General features: G+C 36.6%; 1 protein-coding gene across 1 annotated transcript in view; it reads left to right on the top strand.

Annotated features, from left to right (window-relative positions):
• The window catches only part of N4bp2l2 (NEDD4 binding protein 2 like 2), a 142,475-nt gene that overhangs the window by 99,288 nt on the left and 22,787 nt on the right, over positions 1-20,400 (top strand). The window contains 4 exon segments of the mRNA XM_033759977.1: positions 7,640-9,363; positions 12,464-12,504; positions 12,506-12,550; positions 13,512-13,557. Of these exon segments, the coding sequence (XP_033615868.1) occupies positions 7,640-9,363; positions 12,464-12,504; positions 12,506-12,550; positions 13,512-13,557 (1,856 nt within the window).

Raw genomic sequence — 20,400 nt, 5'->3', positions numbered from 1 at the left:
GGTGTTATTTAATTTCCATGTATTTATTACTTTTTGGTTTCTTTTGCCATTGATCTCCAATTTCATTGCACTATGGTCTGGTAATATTCACGGAAAAATTCCATTTCCTTCACATGTACTTAAGATGTTCTGTTAGCTAGTATTTGTTCTATTTTGGAGAACATCCCATGTGTAACTGAAAAGAATGTGTAAATGAATAACAAACAATACAGAAAGAGATAGATTAAAAAAATGAATAAAAAAGCAAAGAAGAAATGCAAAAAAAGAAATGTCCACCTCAGGTTGTAGCTCTGTTGTTACTGGTTGACAGACAGATGGGTTAGACAGAGCCCAGATCTGTGTTGGATTGATCCCCACAAGCCAGCAGTGTAGTTTTGGCGCTGGTAGATAATCCCAGCAAACCTGGGCTTTAAGTTCCACTGCAGTTCAGGCTGCTTTTGGTTTTTGGCTGTGAGGCTGGGATCCATGCTTTTTAGTCTGCAACACTCTGAGTGACTCCCATCACTTTGCACTGTCTCCCTGACTTCTGATGGTTTGGACTCAGCTGAACTTCATCCTGACACTTTGAGCTGCCCTGAGTTGTGACTTCACTTGGCCTCTTTCCAAGACTGTTACCAGCCAATTGTCCTCTCCTGGGTGGCATCTGAATCAGAATAACTCATCAGTCATGTCAGCCTGCAGTATCCATTACTCCATTCCACTGGTGTTTTTCTCTGTGGAGGCCTCTGGGGTTGCCAATAGTCACCGTGCCTGTGCAGGTTTGAGCTGCCTCTCCCACACCATGAGCCAGAGCTCGGGGAGAAAGCATCACTTGCTACCTCCCTGCATGTTGTGGTCCTTCTCTTTACTCTCCCTATGGGCTCTAAGACTCACTTTAGATCCTTGCTGGGTCCTGGGGATCAACTTCCCTCCTCCTTCTCTTCCTCACATTGCTATATTCTAGCATTCCAAATATTGGAGAGGCTGTTTCTCTGCTGCTCACCATTCTGCCATCTTCGCAGAAGTTATAAATCAACTTTAAAGTAGTTTCAGGGTTTAGCTTGCAAGCACAAGGACCCAAGTTCGATCACCAGTACCAAAAAAAAGAAGTAGTTTCAGTCCATAATCAGCTTGTTCCAAGGCAGGAACATCGTAGTGGAAGGTCATGGAGGAACAAAGCTGCTTAATTCATGGCAGCTGAGAAGCAGAGGAGAACAGTGTCCTGCCCTTCTTTTTCTAAATTCAGTTGCGTGGGTAACATTAATGTTGTGTCTTTCCTTTAAAAATATTTAATTATAATTTTTCTTCCTGTGAGTTTTTCAATGTTTTCAAATTATATAAAAAAGAGTTAGTAATATCAAATATCATTATTTTCAGAGAATGTGATTTGCACATTGGTATTCCTTCAAAATTTGTGGGGGCTAACCTGATGTCCTGCTTGATTTCTAAAAATGTATGTGGTCTTGAAAAGAATTTTTGTTCTTTAGTCATTCCGTATTTGATTAATACCAGTTGATTAATTTCAATCACTACTAATTATGTTCTTTATAACTTCTATATTGTTCTTTTCTTTGTCTTTTCTGTCAGTTAATGAGAATGTTGTTTTAATCTCCGAGGAGAATGATTTGTTGGCTTGTTTATATATGACTACATAGTTTTTAATTTTTCTACTTCAAATAGTTTAGTTATAACAAACAAATTATTTTTGCATATTTTTATATCTCTTCTAGCACAAATGTTTCTTTCAAACAAAGTATAACTATTTCCATATTCTGTTCTAAATTGTATGTAGTATGGCCAAAGCATAAGTTGAAGTTTAAATTAAAAGACATATTGCCATTACTACCCCTCAAAATATTCCTTCTCACTGCAAACATACTTAATCCCATATTCTTGCTACTGTCTGAAGCAGTTCTAAAAGTCCTCTATGGTATCTCTTTCTTTTTTTTTTTCAGTACTGGGGATGAAACTCAGGACTTTGAGCTTGTGAGGCAGCTGTGGTGCCACTGAGCTGAATCCCTGGTCCTTATTTTTGTTTTTTTGAGACAGGATCTCTCTTTGTAGTTCAGGCTGGCCCTGAACTCACTATGTAGCCCAAGCTAGCCTCAAATTCATGGCAATCCACCTGCCTCTACCGCTTCAGTGCTGGGATTACAGGCATGTGCTACCACACCTGGCTCCTCTTTGGTATCTTCATGAAGTATGATTAAAAACAAAAACAGTGAATAGTGCTGCTGAGTGCTAGCCAATGGAAAAGCAGACTTGTCAGAACATTACAGTGTGCCGTCATCCATTATAATCACTGGATCTGACACTGTGCTACTTTTGACACTTCTCCAAAGTTAAAATACCATGACAGGTAAACATTTTGAATCAATTCAGGGCACTGAGAGGCAGGTGGCAACACCACTGAGCTAAATCCCAGCCCTTAAACCAAATTTTATAGTAATCTTACCTACATGTAATTTAACAGCAGTTGTTGGGTATCTCATCTTTAATGAGACAAACTATATCATTACAGTAACAATTATGTTTTCTGTAGACTTTGGGAGAAATTCATTTCAATAAACAATTCTATTATTAGAATAAACAATTCTAAACATAAAGAAGAGAAAAATACAGTTACACTAGAGAGTAGCTGTCTAGCTGGGAACATAGAATATCCCACTGACATTAGTCATTATTATACAGAAGCAATGAGGAGAATCAGTTATCTTTCATTATTAGTTATATAGAGATTAACAACACCTATATTAATAATTCTCACAAGAACTCTACCAGGAGAAAATATTATTCCCATTTTAGAAAGGAGACTTGATTTGCCTGAGATCTCATCCTGCTGGCTTTTTGCTAAGCCAGGACCAGGTGGGTTATTTCAATTACATTAACAGTCCACAAAACTATGATATGTCTTTAATAATCTGGATGTGTTTTAATCTTAGATTTACTTCATGTATTGTCCATGATTATGAGTTAGTATACAAATTATGCTGTGGGGAATATAGTTTCTGGCTCCCTTACTTATTTTTATCATGAAGACCATTACTGTTGGGTAAACAGTGATGACCCAGTAAAGAATATAGCCAGTCTGGACTTGAGGGTTTGGGGGAGACTTTCCTTGTGTAACTCCAAAGGAGGGTCCAAGTCCAGTTTATTGAGCTGAGTCTTTTATGGAGAGAGTAGAAGGTTACTAGGATGGGTTTAGGTGGAGTGATATGAAGCGGGGGTGAGATTGGGGCAGTGAGAAAGGCTGAGCTTATGGCCATAGCAGTGGGCACTATGACCTTGCAAGTAGGGTGGATGTGTCATGTCTTAACAGAAGAGACATTGTTCCTGGGCTCAGGTGTGAGAGAGCTGCAGGATGTAGAAATGGACTGTGACTGTTCTCAGATCTCAGGAACTCAGACAGCTGCTGTGGGGGTAGATGGAGTCAGACTTGTCAATTACTTACCGTGCTTTTTGTTTTTCTTTTTTCTTCTCCATAGTAGTCAGTTTTGGCTTTATCTGGATCCTCGCTCACTTTTGTCTTTAGGTCACAGTTTACTTAATGAAGTTAGCTTGTCTCTCAGCAAACACTCTTGAGAGGTACAGCCTATCCCTACCCAGGAGCTTAGTTTCAAAGCCATCATCTAGAAAGTGAAATCTTATTCATTGTAAATGTGTTGCCATTTTTTATTTCCTATTTTCTTCCTTCCACTTAAAAAACTACAGTCTTTCTGACTTTCCTGATTTCCTCTTCATAATTAACATTTATTTTGTGATGCTTTTCCCCCCTAATGGTGCCATTCACCCCTAAGTGAATCAGCACAGGTGAGATCAGATTTAACAAGATTTGACATAGCTTTGATGAAACCTTCACACTTTATAGATACATGTTCCCTTAGAAAATGCATCTTCTGGTTAGCCACATTAGTGGCATATGTATTCCAACAGTGGTTATCACTACCATCACTTTTCTTATCTCCCAGAAGCTTCATAAGTCCCTTCTACTGACTTGTGTTTCCTTTCCAAAGGAAAGGAAAACCTCTCTAGAACTTCAGTGGTGCAGAACTTGTACACATTTCTGGCACATATCTTTGTAAAGCCAGTTTTCAGATTTTCATGTTGGCATTGTGTTGTATTTTTCATTAGAATTCCAATCTTTAGAGAGTCTTGACAACCTTAGTAAAGTGCCTTAATAAGTTGCTAGATTCTCCACTCTCAACAGTTTAGTTTTGTGAGCTGATTTTTTTTTCAATAATCTATTGTGTTCACTTCTCTGTATGCTTAGTGAGTTGTTATCTTTAGCAGGTCTCTAGTATACTTTCTCTAAGTGGGAGGTATTTAAAAAACAAAGGAACCTTTAAGGAATGTTAATGAAAGCATCTTTTGTTTTTTGTTTTCTTTTGTTCTAATAGCTGCTATATGAACGAATTTGGGGCTGGGGATTTAGTTCAGTGGTTCCACCACCTGCCTCGCAAGGTCCCAAGTTTGGTCCCTGGTTAAAACAACAACAACAAAAAAAATCCGCACACATGCTGGGCGTGGTTGGTGCATGATTAATCGCTGAGGTAGGAGGATCGCTGTGAGTTCGAGACCATCCTGGGCTGCATAATGAGTTCCAGGTCAGTCTCAACTACATAGTGAGACCTTTCTCAAAAAAACAAAAACAAAAACAACAAAAAAAGAATGAATTAGCCTGTTCATTCAGACTCTTAAGCTACAATTTGAGGCAACTGCTTTTAACAACCTTCTCTGCAAATTCATACCTTGCACAGACCAGTGACACAATAGTACATGGTCACTGCATCCTTCCAAATATTCAGGAAATTTTTTCTTGATTATTATCATTTTTCATTCTTGAAAAAAAATCATAGCAATTCATACTTAATGCTTATCTTTTTTCCTATATCCAATTTTTCAAATTTTAATCTTTCCCTTCAAGTATCCAGAATGTTAATCATTTCTCACTGCATCCACCCAGTGATGAGTGTACTAAATAAGAGGAGCTACTTGTGCCTTTTTCTTATCCCAGTTTAGGGCCATAAACTCTGGCCTTCCTATTGCTCACAAAGAGCTTTGACATGAGAACAAATTAGGGAAAAAGGGGTTCCTCATACTCTCACTTCCTGTAGTTGTTCCTTGTTTACTTTGAAAGGGGGAGGGAAGGAGGGAGAGAGAGAACAAACAAGAGAAGTCTTAAGGTATTACATATTAGGTTAGTGATAAAAGCCTCACGTACTTCTTGAAAGACCTCAACCCTTTCCACCAGAGTAGCTCTGTGTATGTACATGTAAGTGTTTGAACACGTGAGAAGGAAAAGAAAGGGAGAAAAAAGTCTTTTGTACACTTTATTTTTTAAACTGAGAGACAGTTGGGCCAGGGATATAGCTCAGTGGTTCTGCAACTGCCTGGCAAGCAGAAAGAAGGTCCTGAGTTCAATCCCTGGTACCCAGGAAGGAAGGAATGAGGGAGGGAGGGAAGCAGTTTTGCATTAAGGTTACAGACTATGAATCTAGGTCCAAATTCTGCTACTCTGGGCAAATTCTTTTGGCTTCTTTTTGTTTCAGTTGCTTTTTTGATGTGGCCTTTTGTCTCTATATAGTTTGTATGTAGTTTCATATAGTTGTGAAACTTACATTATTTGGTACATATAAAGCAGCTCTGTAATCTTAATAAACAGTAAGCATGAAGTAAATAGTTTTTGCTTTCTCTCTCTCTCTCTCTTTTTTTTTTTTTGGTACCGGGGATTGAACTCGGCTCCTTGCGCTTGCGAGGCAGGCCACCGAACCGCTGAGCTAAATGCCCAGCCCCTTTGCTTTCTCTTTAAAGCAAATTTCCAAATTAGTATGGTGGATCTTGGGCTTTCTGTTTTTTTGTTTGTTTGTTTGTTTGTTTTTTGGTACTGGGAATCGAACTTGGGTCCTTGCACTTGCAAGGTAGGTAGCAGAACCACTGAGCTAAATCCCTAGCCCTGATCTTGGGCTTTCTGATGGCACAGAGAGTTATAAGTATTTTACTGATGAACTATATTTTACTAAGTCCATTTTTCTTTCCTTGAGCAGTTCAGAACTCTTAGAGGGACAATGGCTGCAAATTTAATGCATCCAGCTCCATAGAACAAGCAAACCATAAAGCTGGAATGAGTCTTAAGTTCTCAGTATATTACCATTTAACCCAATAAATAAATTAAAAAACAAACAAAAACTACCCATTGTTTTTCTCCTTGACTTGAAACAGGATGGTTTACATTTGACAAAGACAGTTTTGTTTTGTTTTATTTTGTTTTTTTTACAATGACAACCTAGACTTTGGTGTGAATTTGGCACTGAAGTTACTGGTATAATTGTGATTGCCAGCTGAACTTGAAGTAGAGCTTTCCTTGGAATCAGAACCGACCATGAAAGAGTTACTAGCAAAGATGGTATCCTTCACTCAATATATTGTGGCCCTGACACAACTGCTTCTAGGTACATTAGCATTCTCCAGTGTTCTTTCTGAATCAATACCCAGGAATGTATAAACAAGGACAGCAGCAATATGGTGACAAAGAACAAGGTGTTCATGTAACTGTCTCTTAAAAATTACCTAGAAGCACTAGGTACAAGCTAGGAATAAACTAGGCCAGAGGCCCAGGGTTGGTTTAATAAATTCATTTGCCCAATTCCTAGCCTGAGAACAAAGAACTTTTCCCTTTCCCCATAATCTCTTTATTCTTCTGTGTTTATGTTTGTTCTCTGCTTCTTTGTTTTCCTATTACTCTGTCTTTGATGTTTTTCTTCTCATGTTTTTTGTCCTTTTTCCACTGTGTTTTTTGTTTTCACTGACACCTAGTCCTTAATTTTAATTATCCAGTGTGGAATAAGCCATTGTGGAGAGGATAGCAGGACCTTTATGCTCAGAATCAGAAAATCCCTAAATCTTTTTTTTTTTCTCTTAGGATCAAATATTGTCCTCAATTAATGGGAGCTAACTGATAGTGTGATTGATGAGTATTCTATTACTCTTTTGTGTAGTATAAATTTTTAACTGGAAATTGTAGAACAGTTTACCCAATACCAGGAACACATTACCAATCATGGTGACCACCACAAATGCCTTTACCTATCTCTAATCCCCATATACAAAGTAGTGCTATAACCTTTGGTTCTGACCCACTGCCAGCTAGGCAATTAGAAACATGTTGCCCAAATGCTGAACTAAGCTGCTCTTTATTAACCATTGTATATAATTTGTTAGAGCAACTTCATTGCCAGAGTTTTTATGTCTGCATAAAACCTAGCTATTAAAGCCACAAAAGTTGTGCAGTTTGGGACTATACCAGCCATTTTTTATTTTTCAAAATCTACAATGTTAAGAAATCTAAAATATCTATTGGTAGGTTTTGCTTATGTATATGAAATATTTTCTTTAAGGAAAATATTAGATTTTCATAAAGTTATTAGTTTATGAAATTAGTATGTACACATGAGCTTTGGTTTTCTCAATGTATACACATTTTCATTTGCATTATTAAAGTACCTCTTTAAAAATGATTTTAAAACAGTATAAAATGCATGTATACTTTAGAATCTGTTATGCTAATGATTTTAAATCTGCATATTAACAGTTTGATGTTACAGTTTGCTAATGTTATACAAATATTTAAGTTATGAGGTATCTTAATTCTTTTATTTTCCAGAGAAAAGGTTTTGAAGAAAAGTGGTCATAGACTCAGCAAAACCAAACAGAAGAAAAACAGAAAACGAAACAAAAAGCATAAGATTCTTGGTGAAATCATGGTTGAAAACTCATTTGAAGCCTTAAATTATCTTACCTCAGGAGATCAAGACCCAGGTGAAGAAGATTTTCAAGAGATCAAAAGAGAATCAATTTGTCCCTTAAATAGTGGCTTACAAAATGAAGTAGGGGATTTTGTGAATGGCTATGAAGAAAATAGTTGGAAAAACATAGATCCTGAAGATTGTTTTCCAAATATACCTACAGTTGAGTTGGACAGCCCATCAAAGAATTACTTCCGTAGGGAAGTTGATGACTTGCTTCAAACTTTGTCGTCAAATGTTACTTGTCCAACAGAGCCTCAAAATCTTCCTTGTGTAACAAGGAATGACTTCTCTGACATGAAGGTAGAAAAGCATATTGGAAATAGACATAACTTGGCATTAGATACCCAGGACCTATTTGCTGAAATCCCATGTTCATTTATGAAGAAGAGAGAGATGATAGACAAACTTCTCTCAAACGAACCAGTTCCATACTATCAATGTAGAACTTCAGATCTTTTAATAGAGGAACAAGGAGTACACAAAATTAAGAACAATTGTTGGGCTTTTTTTACAGCCAATTTATCTGATAAAGAATTACAGCTAGGCCCTGACAGACAATCCTGTTTTGGTAGCTGGCCTGAGGGAACTCATATGTTTGTATGTGAACAAAGACCAAAGAAAGATAGATCACAGAAATTGACCTGTCCTGACAGCAAGGAACAACTGATTAAATTGATTTCTACTTCTGAAGGAGCATCAGGACCAGGAAGTAATCCAGAAATATTGGTAGAGGAAAAGCTACTGATAGAAAATGAAGATTTGTCACCTTCAACTAAAACTACAGATTCATTCATAGAAACAGAAACAAATATATTCAGAAGCTCTTTACTTCAAATAGATATCCTGAAGAATGCCTCAGAACCAACAAAGAATAAGAAAAAGATACAGAATAGGATCTTCAAGTTGGCACCAAACTTGAATTTACTGGAACAGAGTAATATAAATGCAAAAGAAAGGGAGAAATATGGCCTATTAATAGAAAAGTATGAACTGAACAATATTTTGGGAAAAGAAAATGATAAAATTTCAGAAATAAATAACAAAAAGGAGAAGAAGCAAAAAGTCATGGCCTTTAACCATCATCCATTGTGGTTTTACCTTGGTATAATGAGAGATTCCCTTCTAAATATTGGTGGACAGTTTTATTCTCGTTACCTGCCACTTAACAGACCAGGATGCACTGTATGTTTATACAAATATCCTGTTCCTTCTCTTGTACTACATTATATATCTAGCTTTTGGTTGATACTTTTTACCAACAAAAAACCATTTTTGACTTTCAAACCTCAGACAAGATTAGGTAATAAACTAAATGATGTAGAGTTTATTTCTTCAGAAATTTTAAGAGGCCAGCTTCATACTTTGTGCTCTTTAAAGGTTACTTCTGAACTTTACTTTTTAAATCAACAATTTGGTGACAAGCTGAAGAGACAGGAAGAATCTAAGCCATTACAGTGCTTACTAACTAAGGATAGACAAGATTTAATAAGCACTGATTTTAATTTCCTTGGGCTACCATTATCACAAGACTTTGCCTTTCAACTAGTAAAGGTATTCGGATCTCCTGGAATTCCAATGGGTAAATGGTTTTCTCTTACTAAAAATAAATTATTGAAGTGTTTCTACCTGATGTTAACTGTCTCATGCAATGTATTGATCTTGTAACATCTTTCAAGAGTAAAAGGACCCAATGCTAACAGTGCATGTTTTTTAATTTTTATTTTAATTAATTAATTTTTGGGGGTGTTTTTGAGAAAAGGTCTTACTTTGCAGTTCAGGCTGATCTTGTACTCACTAAGTAGTTGAGGCTGACTTTGGGCTCACAGTGATCCTTCTGCCTCAACCTCATGAGTGCTGGGACTATAGCACCACCAAACCTGGCTTTTTTTTTTTTTTAAAGCTCCTCCTACTCCTTACCTTATCACCAATAGACATGTGTGTGTGTGTGTGTGTGTGTCTGTCTGTCTGTGCGATACTATAACTCCAGTCTTTTTTATCTTTTATTCTGAGATAGGGTCTTACTAAATTGCTCAGACTAGGCTTGAATTTATGATCCTCCTGGCTTATCCTCCCATAGTTCTGAGATTATAGGTCTGTGCCATCGGGTCTGGCTACCTATATCTTCTTAATTGGGTACACAGAATACCTGGACTCTCCCTTTAAATAGACATGAAGAGTGAAGGATGAGAGACAGTGATAATGATAGGCTGCTTTTTTTTTGTACCAGGGATTGAACTCAGGACCTTATGCTTACAAGACAGGTGGTGGAATCACTGAGCTCATTCCCTAGCCCTGCTTAATCTTTTGACTTGCTGCCTTTCCCTTTTTTGGCACATGGCCCTTTCTTTTCTCATTCACAATTATGGCTCCAAGATAAAGGACTAGTAAAAAATGGGAGATAGTAAATAATTAATGTGGAAAAAAATCTGAAGTAGTGAATTTATTTTTTAAAGATTGTCTGAGGAGGAAAGGTACTAAAGAGATTAGGAGAGAGTCTGGCTAATTCCCTATAAAAGGTTCCTTCAGGCTCTTAAGAATGTTATTTTAAAAATGAAAAACCTACCTCTGAATAAAACAAATGAATATTTTAAGTAAATTTCTTCTCTGTAATAAGTATGTTTAAGGTGTTCAATATCCTAAAGAAGAAATGGAGTGTATATCCCAGCTTTTCCTTCTCTATAATTCAATGATGTATACTTCTCACAACTCTTCCTTATGGATGGAAAAGGCAAGAACCAAAGTTCCACTCCCTGAAATTCTGGATCTTCCTGTCAGGGTTCCCCAGCCCCGCCTCTTTAAAGCTTGTCCCCCCTAGTTTTTCATTTTGCCCCTAAAGCTCTAATGTGCTGGACAAACTTGTTCCCAGCAGCTCAGATCTAAGATTGGCTAAGTTCCCGGGGCCAGGGAATCATAATTACCAACCTATTTTGGGGATTCTGATGTCATCTTTATCATATTTGTAAACTTTGTAAATAATCTTATTTCAACCATTTGCTGAAATTTTTTTATTATTTTAATATATGAGTGGAAAAACCTCAAAAAATTAAAATGTATTTGTTTTTGGAATTTTAAGTAATTAAAGACATTTGAGGCCAGAGATGTTAGTCCAATATTCAAATTCTGAAATTGTATACAAATATTTTTTGTATATCATTTTGTGTCCCTTTTGTTTGGAGAAAGTAAATAGATTACCTTAGCTTATCAGTGGGGTTCATGACCCAAAAAGATTAACAATCACTGCTGTAGATCAGCACCAGAAGGCACAGAGGCACTGGTATAAAAAGATTCTAGGGTCCGGGATTTAGCTCAGTGGTGCCATCCCCTGCCTCACAAACACAGGTCCAGAGCTCCATTCCCAAAACAAAAAAAAAAAAAAAAAAAATTCTAGACTTCCTCCCTTGAATGCACAATATCATCATAATCAACAATGATTAGGCCTCTATTAAACTTTGAAAAGCTTTGTAAAGGAAATAGATCTCATTCATCAAATAGCTTACCTTTTAAAAGAGACAACACTAACACAAAATAAAGTCACCACATAGAGAAAATATAAATGACAAGCTTCTGAATATTTTATGAATGAGGTTTGCAGTGCTTAAGGGATTGTTGAAGAGAATATGGATTATGGTTTTGTTTGGGATGACTTCAATATTAAAGTGAATCAGAGCCAGGGATTTAACTCATTGGTTCCGCTGCCTGCCCTGCAAGCACAAGGACCCGAGTTCGATCCCCAGTACCAAAAAAAAAGAAAACAGAAAGTGAATTAGATGCAGTGTTTATATAAAGGACAAAGAATGTGGCCTGAAAGAAAAACGGGAAGAAAATCACATTTGGAAATCTCATGTGCTTGAAAAGGGAAAGGAGGTAACTCTGAAGTGGAGGCTGTGAACTGATTTGTTGGGCTGGAGTGGACAACAAAGCCAGGCTCCAGTGTACCATTGGTGCCTTTGTAAATAAGGCAGGGAACTCAGCTGAATCAGTATTAGGAACTCTGCTGGCTTGGATAATATAATACAGCCATATATAGATCTTAAAAAACCAAACTACGTATAATTCTAGGACTATGTGAATATAGGAAAATATTTTTTGTGATTTGGGTATGGCTGATATGGCATGTTTCGGTTATTTAATGTTTGAATTTATTATGAACATCTTAATTGTGAGGAATTAGTCCCCTAGACACTCATATGTGGAAGGAGCAATTAAAGGAAGGAAGATTAAACTTCTAGAATTGTAATGTTTCATCCATGTCACAGGAAAGGATGACTACCTAAATTTTATAATTGTGACAATACTACTTTAAGTATTAATATATAAGTATGTATTGCTATATAATACATGTTTATGCTTATATTAGGATATGAACTATGATACACAAATTGTTTTTTCTTTTGGTACCAGGAATCAAACTAGGTCCTTGTGCTTGCAAGGCAGGCGGTGGAACCGCTGAGCTAAATCCTCGGCCCTCAAATCATTTTGCATGTATTAAAGTAAAACTTTTCATTGAGTCTGGATATTGTTTACCAATAGAGACATGAGGCAAGCTCCTGTTAGTCATCACTGAGATATCTTTAAAACCAGACTTTTAACATCATAGCAGTTTATAAATAGATATTATCTATGTATCTTCATATTTAGGATGAAAATCTGTGAAATTTCTTATTCTCTTTTTTCCACAGAATCCTTGTTGCCTGATGACTGTGTGATTCCCCTTGACTGGAAAAACAATGAAGCTGATCTATTTACATTGGAGGATGTCAATAGAGGTATTTTTTTTTTATAGCTTTCAAAGAAAGTCTTCTCTGAGTTTTTTAAAAAATAAAGTCAGAGAAAATATGTTCAACAAATAGACAAGTGCTTGTATTAAAGTGCATCCATATATTAAAGTACAAAATACTGGGAGGCAGGAGGATTAGAAGAATATTTGTGGCAAGGTAGGTAACATTTACATAGTTTCGTTCAATTAGTCCCAAGAGAAAGCTGCATCTGGTTTTCTAATCTTGTTAAAATGAATTCACACTGTGGATGACTCAGGTGTTCCTTTTAGCAGAGTCCTTTATTCTTCATTACATATTTTCTCCTGTCCAGGCCTCAGTGTTATCCTGTTATGATAGAATAATAGCTATAAATTAGATTCGTATTTATTTGACTTGAAAGCATCACATTATTGGTGTGTTCTGTTAGTCCATAGCGAAGAACATATCTATTTTTGAGGGCTGCTCATTTTCTGTGTGGCTGGAGGAGGATTGGCTTGGGCCATTAGAAAGATAATAGATGGGAACTCTGAAAAAGCCAGTGCTCTAACATATATGGGGTGTTTGGGGTTCTTCTGATCATGTTAATCAATAATGATTTAAATGAGCCCAGGACAATACATTTTGAAGTCGTGAAATAGAAGCTTAGAGGACATCATAGAACTAATACTTTGGGACAGTAGGTATTTCTTACAATTGTAGATTTGTGTGTCTATATAGTAAAACCAAAGGTACATTTTTATAAACTTTTTATTTGTCTTTATTCCCCATGGAGATTGTACTTACACACACACACACACACACACACACACTCACACACTCAGCAATACTTCAAACGTTCAGAATGACATTTGTGTGGTAATGTTTCTTTTGTAATTTTAGGAAAATTTCTACATGAGTAAAATGATGGTGAAAACTTAGCTCCATGTCAAATATTAATCATTATTTTATATTTTTTAATTCTAATTTTTAGAAAAGACAGAAGATGACACTGGCTAAAACTGAGAATTCCTTGAACTGTAAGTATAAAATTTCCAGAGATCTCTATGATTAGAAGGAAGCTAATGTTGACATTAATTGATTGTAATAACTCACATGTACCACATTAGAAGAGTAAAATATAAGAAATGTAGTTTGCTACTATAGCAACTCTGTATGTTGTTGTACATGTGATGATTTTGTTTCCTTTAAATGTAGATCTTTTTTGTGAAATAAAGCTTAGATTGTGCTCCCAAGTTTATTTTCCAACTTATTAGAACATATTTGAGAACATTCTGATAACACAATTCATGAGAATTTTTCCCTGAGTTAGTATGTGACCAATGCTGGGAATTAAGGATATAGATTTTATTTAAATACTGTATTAAAAGATTCTCTAGGAAAAGAAGCAAAATGTATAGACACATTCACTTTATATTTTAAACTTGACATCAAGCTGACATTAAAATAAACACATTGCACTTTTCCCAAAATGTCTAAATTATGAAATAAACACAGCTGTTGCAATTTCAGTGTATAAGTATCTGCATTTGGTAAGAATTGAAAGCACGGTGCATTTACCATATGTTTTCTTTCTTTATTTTAACTCATTTCTAAGAGTATTCTGTGTTTCCATTTCTCAATGAGAAATACATGTATACACAGTGAAAATATTTTTGCTACTTTTAAACCTCCTTCTGCAGAAACAGGAGGGACAAGAAGGGAAGATTTGGTAGAACAATTTAGAAATTTGGAGGGACCACTAGAAAATGTGGGATAAATATGGTATAGGAAGAGATAAGAGGCTAAAGGAATTCTACAGAAAGAAGGTAAAGACATTAATTTATTTAACAAATATGTATTGAATTCCCTCATGTCAGACATTGTTTTTTACACTGAGGCCATAGCATTGAAAACATTTCTGCTATCCTGGAATTTATATTACAGGGATGGAAATTAGGAAGGAAGTGGTGCTCCACCCACCATGATTTAGCCCCAGTGTGAGATTATAACAGTACAAGCAGCATATAAGCATAGTTCTATTTAGCTATGGCCAAACTACTCTCTAAAGACGTGGTCTTCTCACCAAACAGTATGTCTCTAATACTTAAGCTTTCCTTATTTGACCATTTTTGAGTATGAGTGTTGTAGCCAAATGGAGGTTTTTTACAATTATTTTAAGGAAGGCCCTCCTCATTTTGTGTTTGGCATAATGTACTGACCAGTAAATCTTAAGAGGTAAATAAAAATTTTAAAAGAAGGAACTAGTGGAAGAATCTGCTAGTCTCTGGGAGACACTAGGCCCTGCCTATTTCAAAATATTTTCCCTGTTGGTTGCTAGGGTGTTAATATTGCGACACACCTTTGTGGAGGCAAGGGTGACAGAAAGAGAATGAGTTCATAGAGCTACTGCTGCCTATGTGACTTTAAAAAAATTACCTCCTTAGAGCCTCAATTTCTTCCCCTATAAAACATTGGTTTATAATACAGTCTTGTCATGAGACTTTAAATGAAGATTGAATGAAATAACTGCAAAGTACTTAGTATAATACCTGAAATGTAACAGGCTTTTATTAAGGGTTAATTCCCTTCCCCTAAATACCTCCTTAGGCTTTTTTTTTTTGAGACAGGATCTCACTATGTAGTTGAAACTGGAGCTCACTATGTAGCCCAGGCTGGTCTCAAACTCAAGCAATCCTCCTGCCTCAGCCTCCAAAGTGTTCAGATTACAGGCATGCACCACCATGACCGGCACCTCCTTAGGCTTTTAAAAGAATTTTGTAGTGCCTCCTGAAAAGCAGAAATTGGTGTTATCCAGGAAGAGGAATGTTTTGATTCAAGAAACTTATTAACATATTTGCATTAATTTATGTAGTTATTATTAACCTTTTAAAATGTAAATAGCTGGACTATGGTAAATGGGACACAGGGACAGGAATTTGAGAACTGTCCAGTGGAGTGGGCTCTTTGATGGGGCAGGACCAGGCAAAATGTGGACTAGAGGACAGTTTGAAGTCCTAGCTGCCAAGGGAGTGGCGTAAATAGGAGGGTAAAGAGTGAGAACCTAGAAACAAACTCTGTTCCTGTCACCATTTTGTCTGGAGTTGTCTGGGTTTGTGTTTCATTATAGGTGAGTTGTCTGATATCCATGGTGCTGTTGAAAATCATCAAGCAAGGTCAGAGTGCTCTGTGTGAACCCAAAAGATTCTTTCCAGAGCCATACCCATTGGATACCAAAGCGGGTTTGGATAATCTTTCTAAGTGTTGTCTGAATAATAACAAACTCACAGAAGAGGTAACAGCTAAAACATCGTGTTATCTAATTTGAAGATTTTTACCATAATTTAATTTTGTTTTATAGAAGAAAATAAGGCACAGAACACTTAAGTAGCTTATTTTTTTAGATTGTATCAGGTTTGAAAGGGTGGGCCCTATATCCAAATATTGGTCTGTGATTGCATTTTTAGAATTGTGAAATCCAAAAAGCTTTGAAAACAAAAAGTTGTTTGGTTTCTTCTATTTTTGTTGCAGTAAAATATATACAATAAAATTTACCATCTTAACCATTCTTAAGTGTATTATAAGTGCATTCATAATGTCCTACCATGACCACTGTTCATCCCCAGAACTCTTCTTATTTTGTAAAACATAACTCTGTATTCATTATGTATTAACTCACTATTCACCTTCTCCTTTACCTCTGAAAACCACTGTTTTGTGTTTTAGTTTTTAATTAAAACTACAGTAATTTAGAAGCTAAGCCTGACTCCAACAGGATGTTATTTTACTCCTTATTTATCCCAATTGGTGTGTATTTAAGTGTATTCATACATTTCATTGCAGAAATGTTAATATATTCAATTACTGGGGGATGCCTCAGACTCTGCTCATATAAGATAATATATATTTTTGTACTTTACTAATTCAACAAACACTTTCTGAGTTCTGAAATATAGCTGACCTCCAGGATTTTGGTTAAGGATTATGGAGTATATCATGTAATAGAGGTTCTATTATGTTTTACTGTTTAATTCTGAGTTAGCTTATATAAGTAACATATACTTATAAATATAAAAATTCATTTTTGAAAAATATAAATTAAGAAGTTATCTACTCACTGGTTACAATGTAAACATTTAATTAATCCCCCTTTTTCAGAAAGGTACTGCACCTGTCTTAAGCCCTTCCTCACAGATCTTCTGTCTTACTTTCTTCAAGAAATAACCCTATAGGCACCGGGGGAAGAGATGTTCATTTCTCTCTTTTTGGGGTAGAGGAAACAATGATGCTGGGGATTCAACCCAGGGCTTGCTGGTGCTCTTCTACTGAATACATCCCCAGATCAGTGTCTGTTTCTTTAGTGTGTGTGTGTGTGTGTGTGTGTGTGTGTGTGTGTGTCTGTCTGTCTGTCTGTCTGTTTCTTAAACAGACTTCATATTCACCCTTCTGTTCAGAGCCCCACTGCCAGCTCCAGATCATTCAATTCCTGGGATTCAAGGTTTATAATGTATAAATTGTGTTTCTTGGCTCTCTGTAATTCAGGTATCTTTTTGGCCAAATAAATCAGTAGTTGGCCTGTGGTCTCTGGTTTCCAAAATTCTGTTGCTGTGATTTTTCTCTTATAGTTTATGCATAAAATAAAAATAATAACATAGCAAGCACTGCCTCCACCATACCCCTAAACTAACTTCCTTTACATTTTGAGTGTAAGAGGGAGTGAAAGTTAAATGCTTGTGTTCAATCAGCCATATTATTGGAAAAAAAATTTTTTCCTCATTGAGTTTATTGGTACATTTTAGGTATATAGTACAGTTAAATTCATTATTGGGATCTTGTGCCTTTACATGGTCTTGGTTCTCATTTTTCCCCTTGTCCCTGCCCTCCCTTCACCCCCTCACCCCATCCCCCTTTACAAATACTTCATTTCAATTTTTTCATTTTCTCATATTTTTTTCTTTTCCCTTATTAGCTTTTCCCTACCCTTCCCACTTTCCCTACACCTTTAGCCCTTTTCTTCCTATTTCACATTGTCAATTATATCATTAGGATCTTGTGTACTATTATAGTTTATTCACACTAGAGAAACTATTTGGTATTTACACATGTGTGACTTATTTATTTCACTTAGGAGTATATCCTCACTATGTATCATTCTCCTATGAATGAATCTAATTTCTCATCCTTTATGGCTGAGTAATATTCCATTTTATAGAAAAACCACTTCTTTATCCAGTTTCCAACTGATGGGCAAATGGGCTGTTTCCAAGTTTTAGCTATTACAAACTGTGCTGCTATAAACATAGGTGCACATACTTCTCTGTGATATGATTCTTTTAATTCTTTTGGAAAGATACCCAGCAGAAGGATGGCTGGGTCCAATGGAACCTCTAGTGCTAGTTCTTTGAGGTATCTCCATATTGATTTCCATAGTGGTTGCACCAATCTGCACTCCCAGCAACAATGGAGAAGGGTTCCTTTCTCCCCACAACCCCACCAACATTTGTTATTGGTTGATTTCTTGATAGCAGCCATTCTTTGTAGGGTGAGGTGGAATCTCAGTGTTGTTTTCATCTGCATCTCTCGAATGACCAGGGATGTGGAACATTTTTCATATATTTACTTGCAGCTTTTACTTCTTTGTCTGAGAAATGTCTGTTTATTTCAGATGCCTATGTTTGAATTGCGTTCTTGTATTTGGTGGGGGGCTGGTTGTTTTGAGTTCTTTGTATATTCTAGATAATAGTCCTTTGTCTGAGGAGAAGCTGGTAAAAATTTTTTCCCACATTGTAGGTTGTCTCTTAGTTCTGTTGATGATTTCTCTTGCAGTCAGAAGCTTTTTAATAAGATGAGATCCCAGTTGTTGATTATTTCTGCTAGTTACCATGCTACTGAGGATTTGTTCATAAAATCTTTCCCTATGCTAATGTCTTCAAGAGTTCTGACTAACTTATCTTCTAGCAAGTTTAGTGTTTCTGTTTTAATATTTAGATCTTTAATTCACTTGGATTTTGCTTTAATGCATGGTGAAAGTTAAGAGTCCAGTTTTAATCTTTGGCAGGTTGAGATCCAGTTTTTCCAACACCATTTATTAAAGAGGCTATCTTTCCTCCACTGAGGATGGTCAGCTCCTTTGTCAAAGATGAGGTAGTTGAGTACATCTGGAGTTGTTTTTGTGTCTTCCAGTCTGTTCCACTGATTCTCAGGTCTGTTTCTTTGGTAGTACCATGCTGTTTTTATCACAGGGGCTTTGTAGTATAGTTTCAAATTGGAAATTGTTATACCAGCTGCCATGTCTCTGTTGCCTAGGATGGCTTTTGCTATTCTAGATCTCTTATGGTTCCAAGTGAATTTGGGGATTCTTTTTTCTAGTTTTGTGAAATATAATGTTGGACTTTCAATTGGCATTGCATTGAATCTGTATAGCAGTTTTGGTAGTATGGCCATTTTCACCATGTTGATTCTTCCTACCCAGGAGCAGGGGCTATCTTTCCATTTTCTTATATCCTTTTTGATCTCTTTTTTCAGAGTGCTGCAGTTTTCATTATTGGAAATTTAGAATGTAGTGCTTTATTTAAAATAGCTCAATGCTTCCCTCCTGTTCATCTTTCACAGTTGAAAATGTTTTTGCACATAGCGTACTTTAATCATTCCTCCCTCATAATCCCCCTTGCCCCACTCTCCCCCCAGTTTTATATTGGGGATGAGTGTTAGTGCATATATTTTTATCATGTCCCCCTTCCCTTACCCCTCCCCTCCCCCTTATTCCCTTTCTTCCAGGTTGTAATTCATCTTGCTATCAGACTGCAGGTCTCTTCTGCACAGAGACTAGCCTTTGGCACAGGGTATATGGTTTCATCACAGATCTGGCCAGAATTAGGGTGCTAACATATCTGTATGACTTTTCTTCCTTGATCCTTTTCCTGTAGCCTCTTTTCTTTTTCTTTCCTTACCTCCTCTCCTCCTCTCCTCTTCTCCTCTCCTCCTTTCTCCTCTGTCTCTCTCTGTGTTTCTTTCTCTCTCATCAGTACTGACCCAAGGCCTTGTGCATGCTAGACATATGCCCTACCATCAAGCCAGCCGTTTTTTAAAAGGCAGGGTCTTGCTAAATTGCTCAAGCTGGACTCAAACTTATAATCATGTTGCTTCAGGATGAGTAGCCGAGATTACAAATGTGGAACAGCTGGCTTCTTCCAGCTTCTTAAAGCCTTCCTCAGGCTTCTATAGGAAAGAAAAAGAGAGCCAGGAGGGGAGGCCAAGCTAAGGAGAGGGGAAAGCAGAGAGCCCAACCAGGAAGAATCTGGCATCTGGCAAATTGTTGCTTTCTTGGAGGCCATCAGCAACAAAACAATATTTAACAAGTATGGTGTGGGCAATGACCAATTTCAGAGCACCTTTATATTGAACTGATTTATACCACACAAATAGCTACTGAGGCTTGTACTTGAGTTCCAGAATGCCCCACCTTTCTACAACTATCCTTCATCTTTACTGTTTTCCCTCATTTCCAGTATGTAACTTTTAAGAAAAGAGTTTGGGCTGCTGTCCCACCCTGTCAGGCTCCCCCCTTGGACACTTATACCAAGTGTCCCTGTGCATAGTGGCAAATATTAGGGGCTGTGGAAATAGAATATAATGGTCCTTGCCTTGGGGGAAGTGTCTGACAGCAAAAAAGAGTGAATGTGAGGTATTGAATACAGGAATTAGGGGTTGGGGTTTTCTGGAATAATATTATCGAAATCCAGGGGATATTTTTGTGTAGGCAGATTTATCCACTGGCTTTTAAAAATACATTAACTTTTTATTTTTCCACATATGTCAAACAGAAGTAGAGAGAAATATTTAAATGTTTCGTCATTTCCCAAAAATGATTTATGATTCTTTTC

Source organism: Fukomys damarensis, unplaced genomic scaffold (genome assembly GCF_012274545.1).
Source record: "Fukomys damarensis isolate Sample0158 unplaced genomic scaffold, DMR_v1.0_HiC HiC_scaffold_38, whole genome shotgun sequence".
NCBI lineage: Eukaryota > Metazoa > Chordata > Mammalia > Rodentia > Bathyergidae > Fukomys > Fukomys damarensis.
Note: the sequence above shows the minus strand (reverse complement) of the source record. Positions and strands in the feature narration are given on the sequence as shown.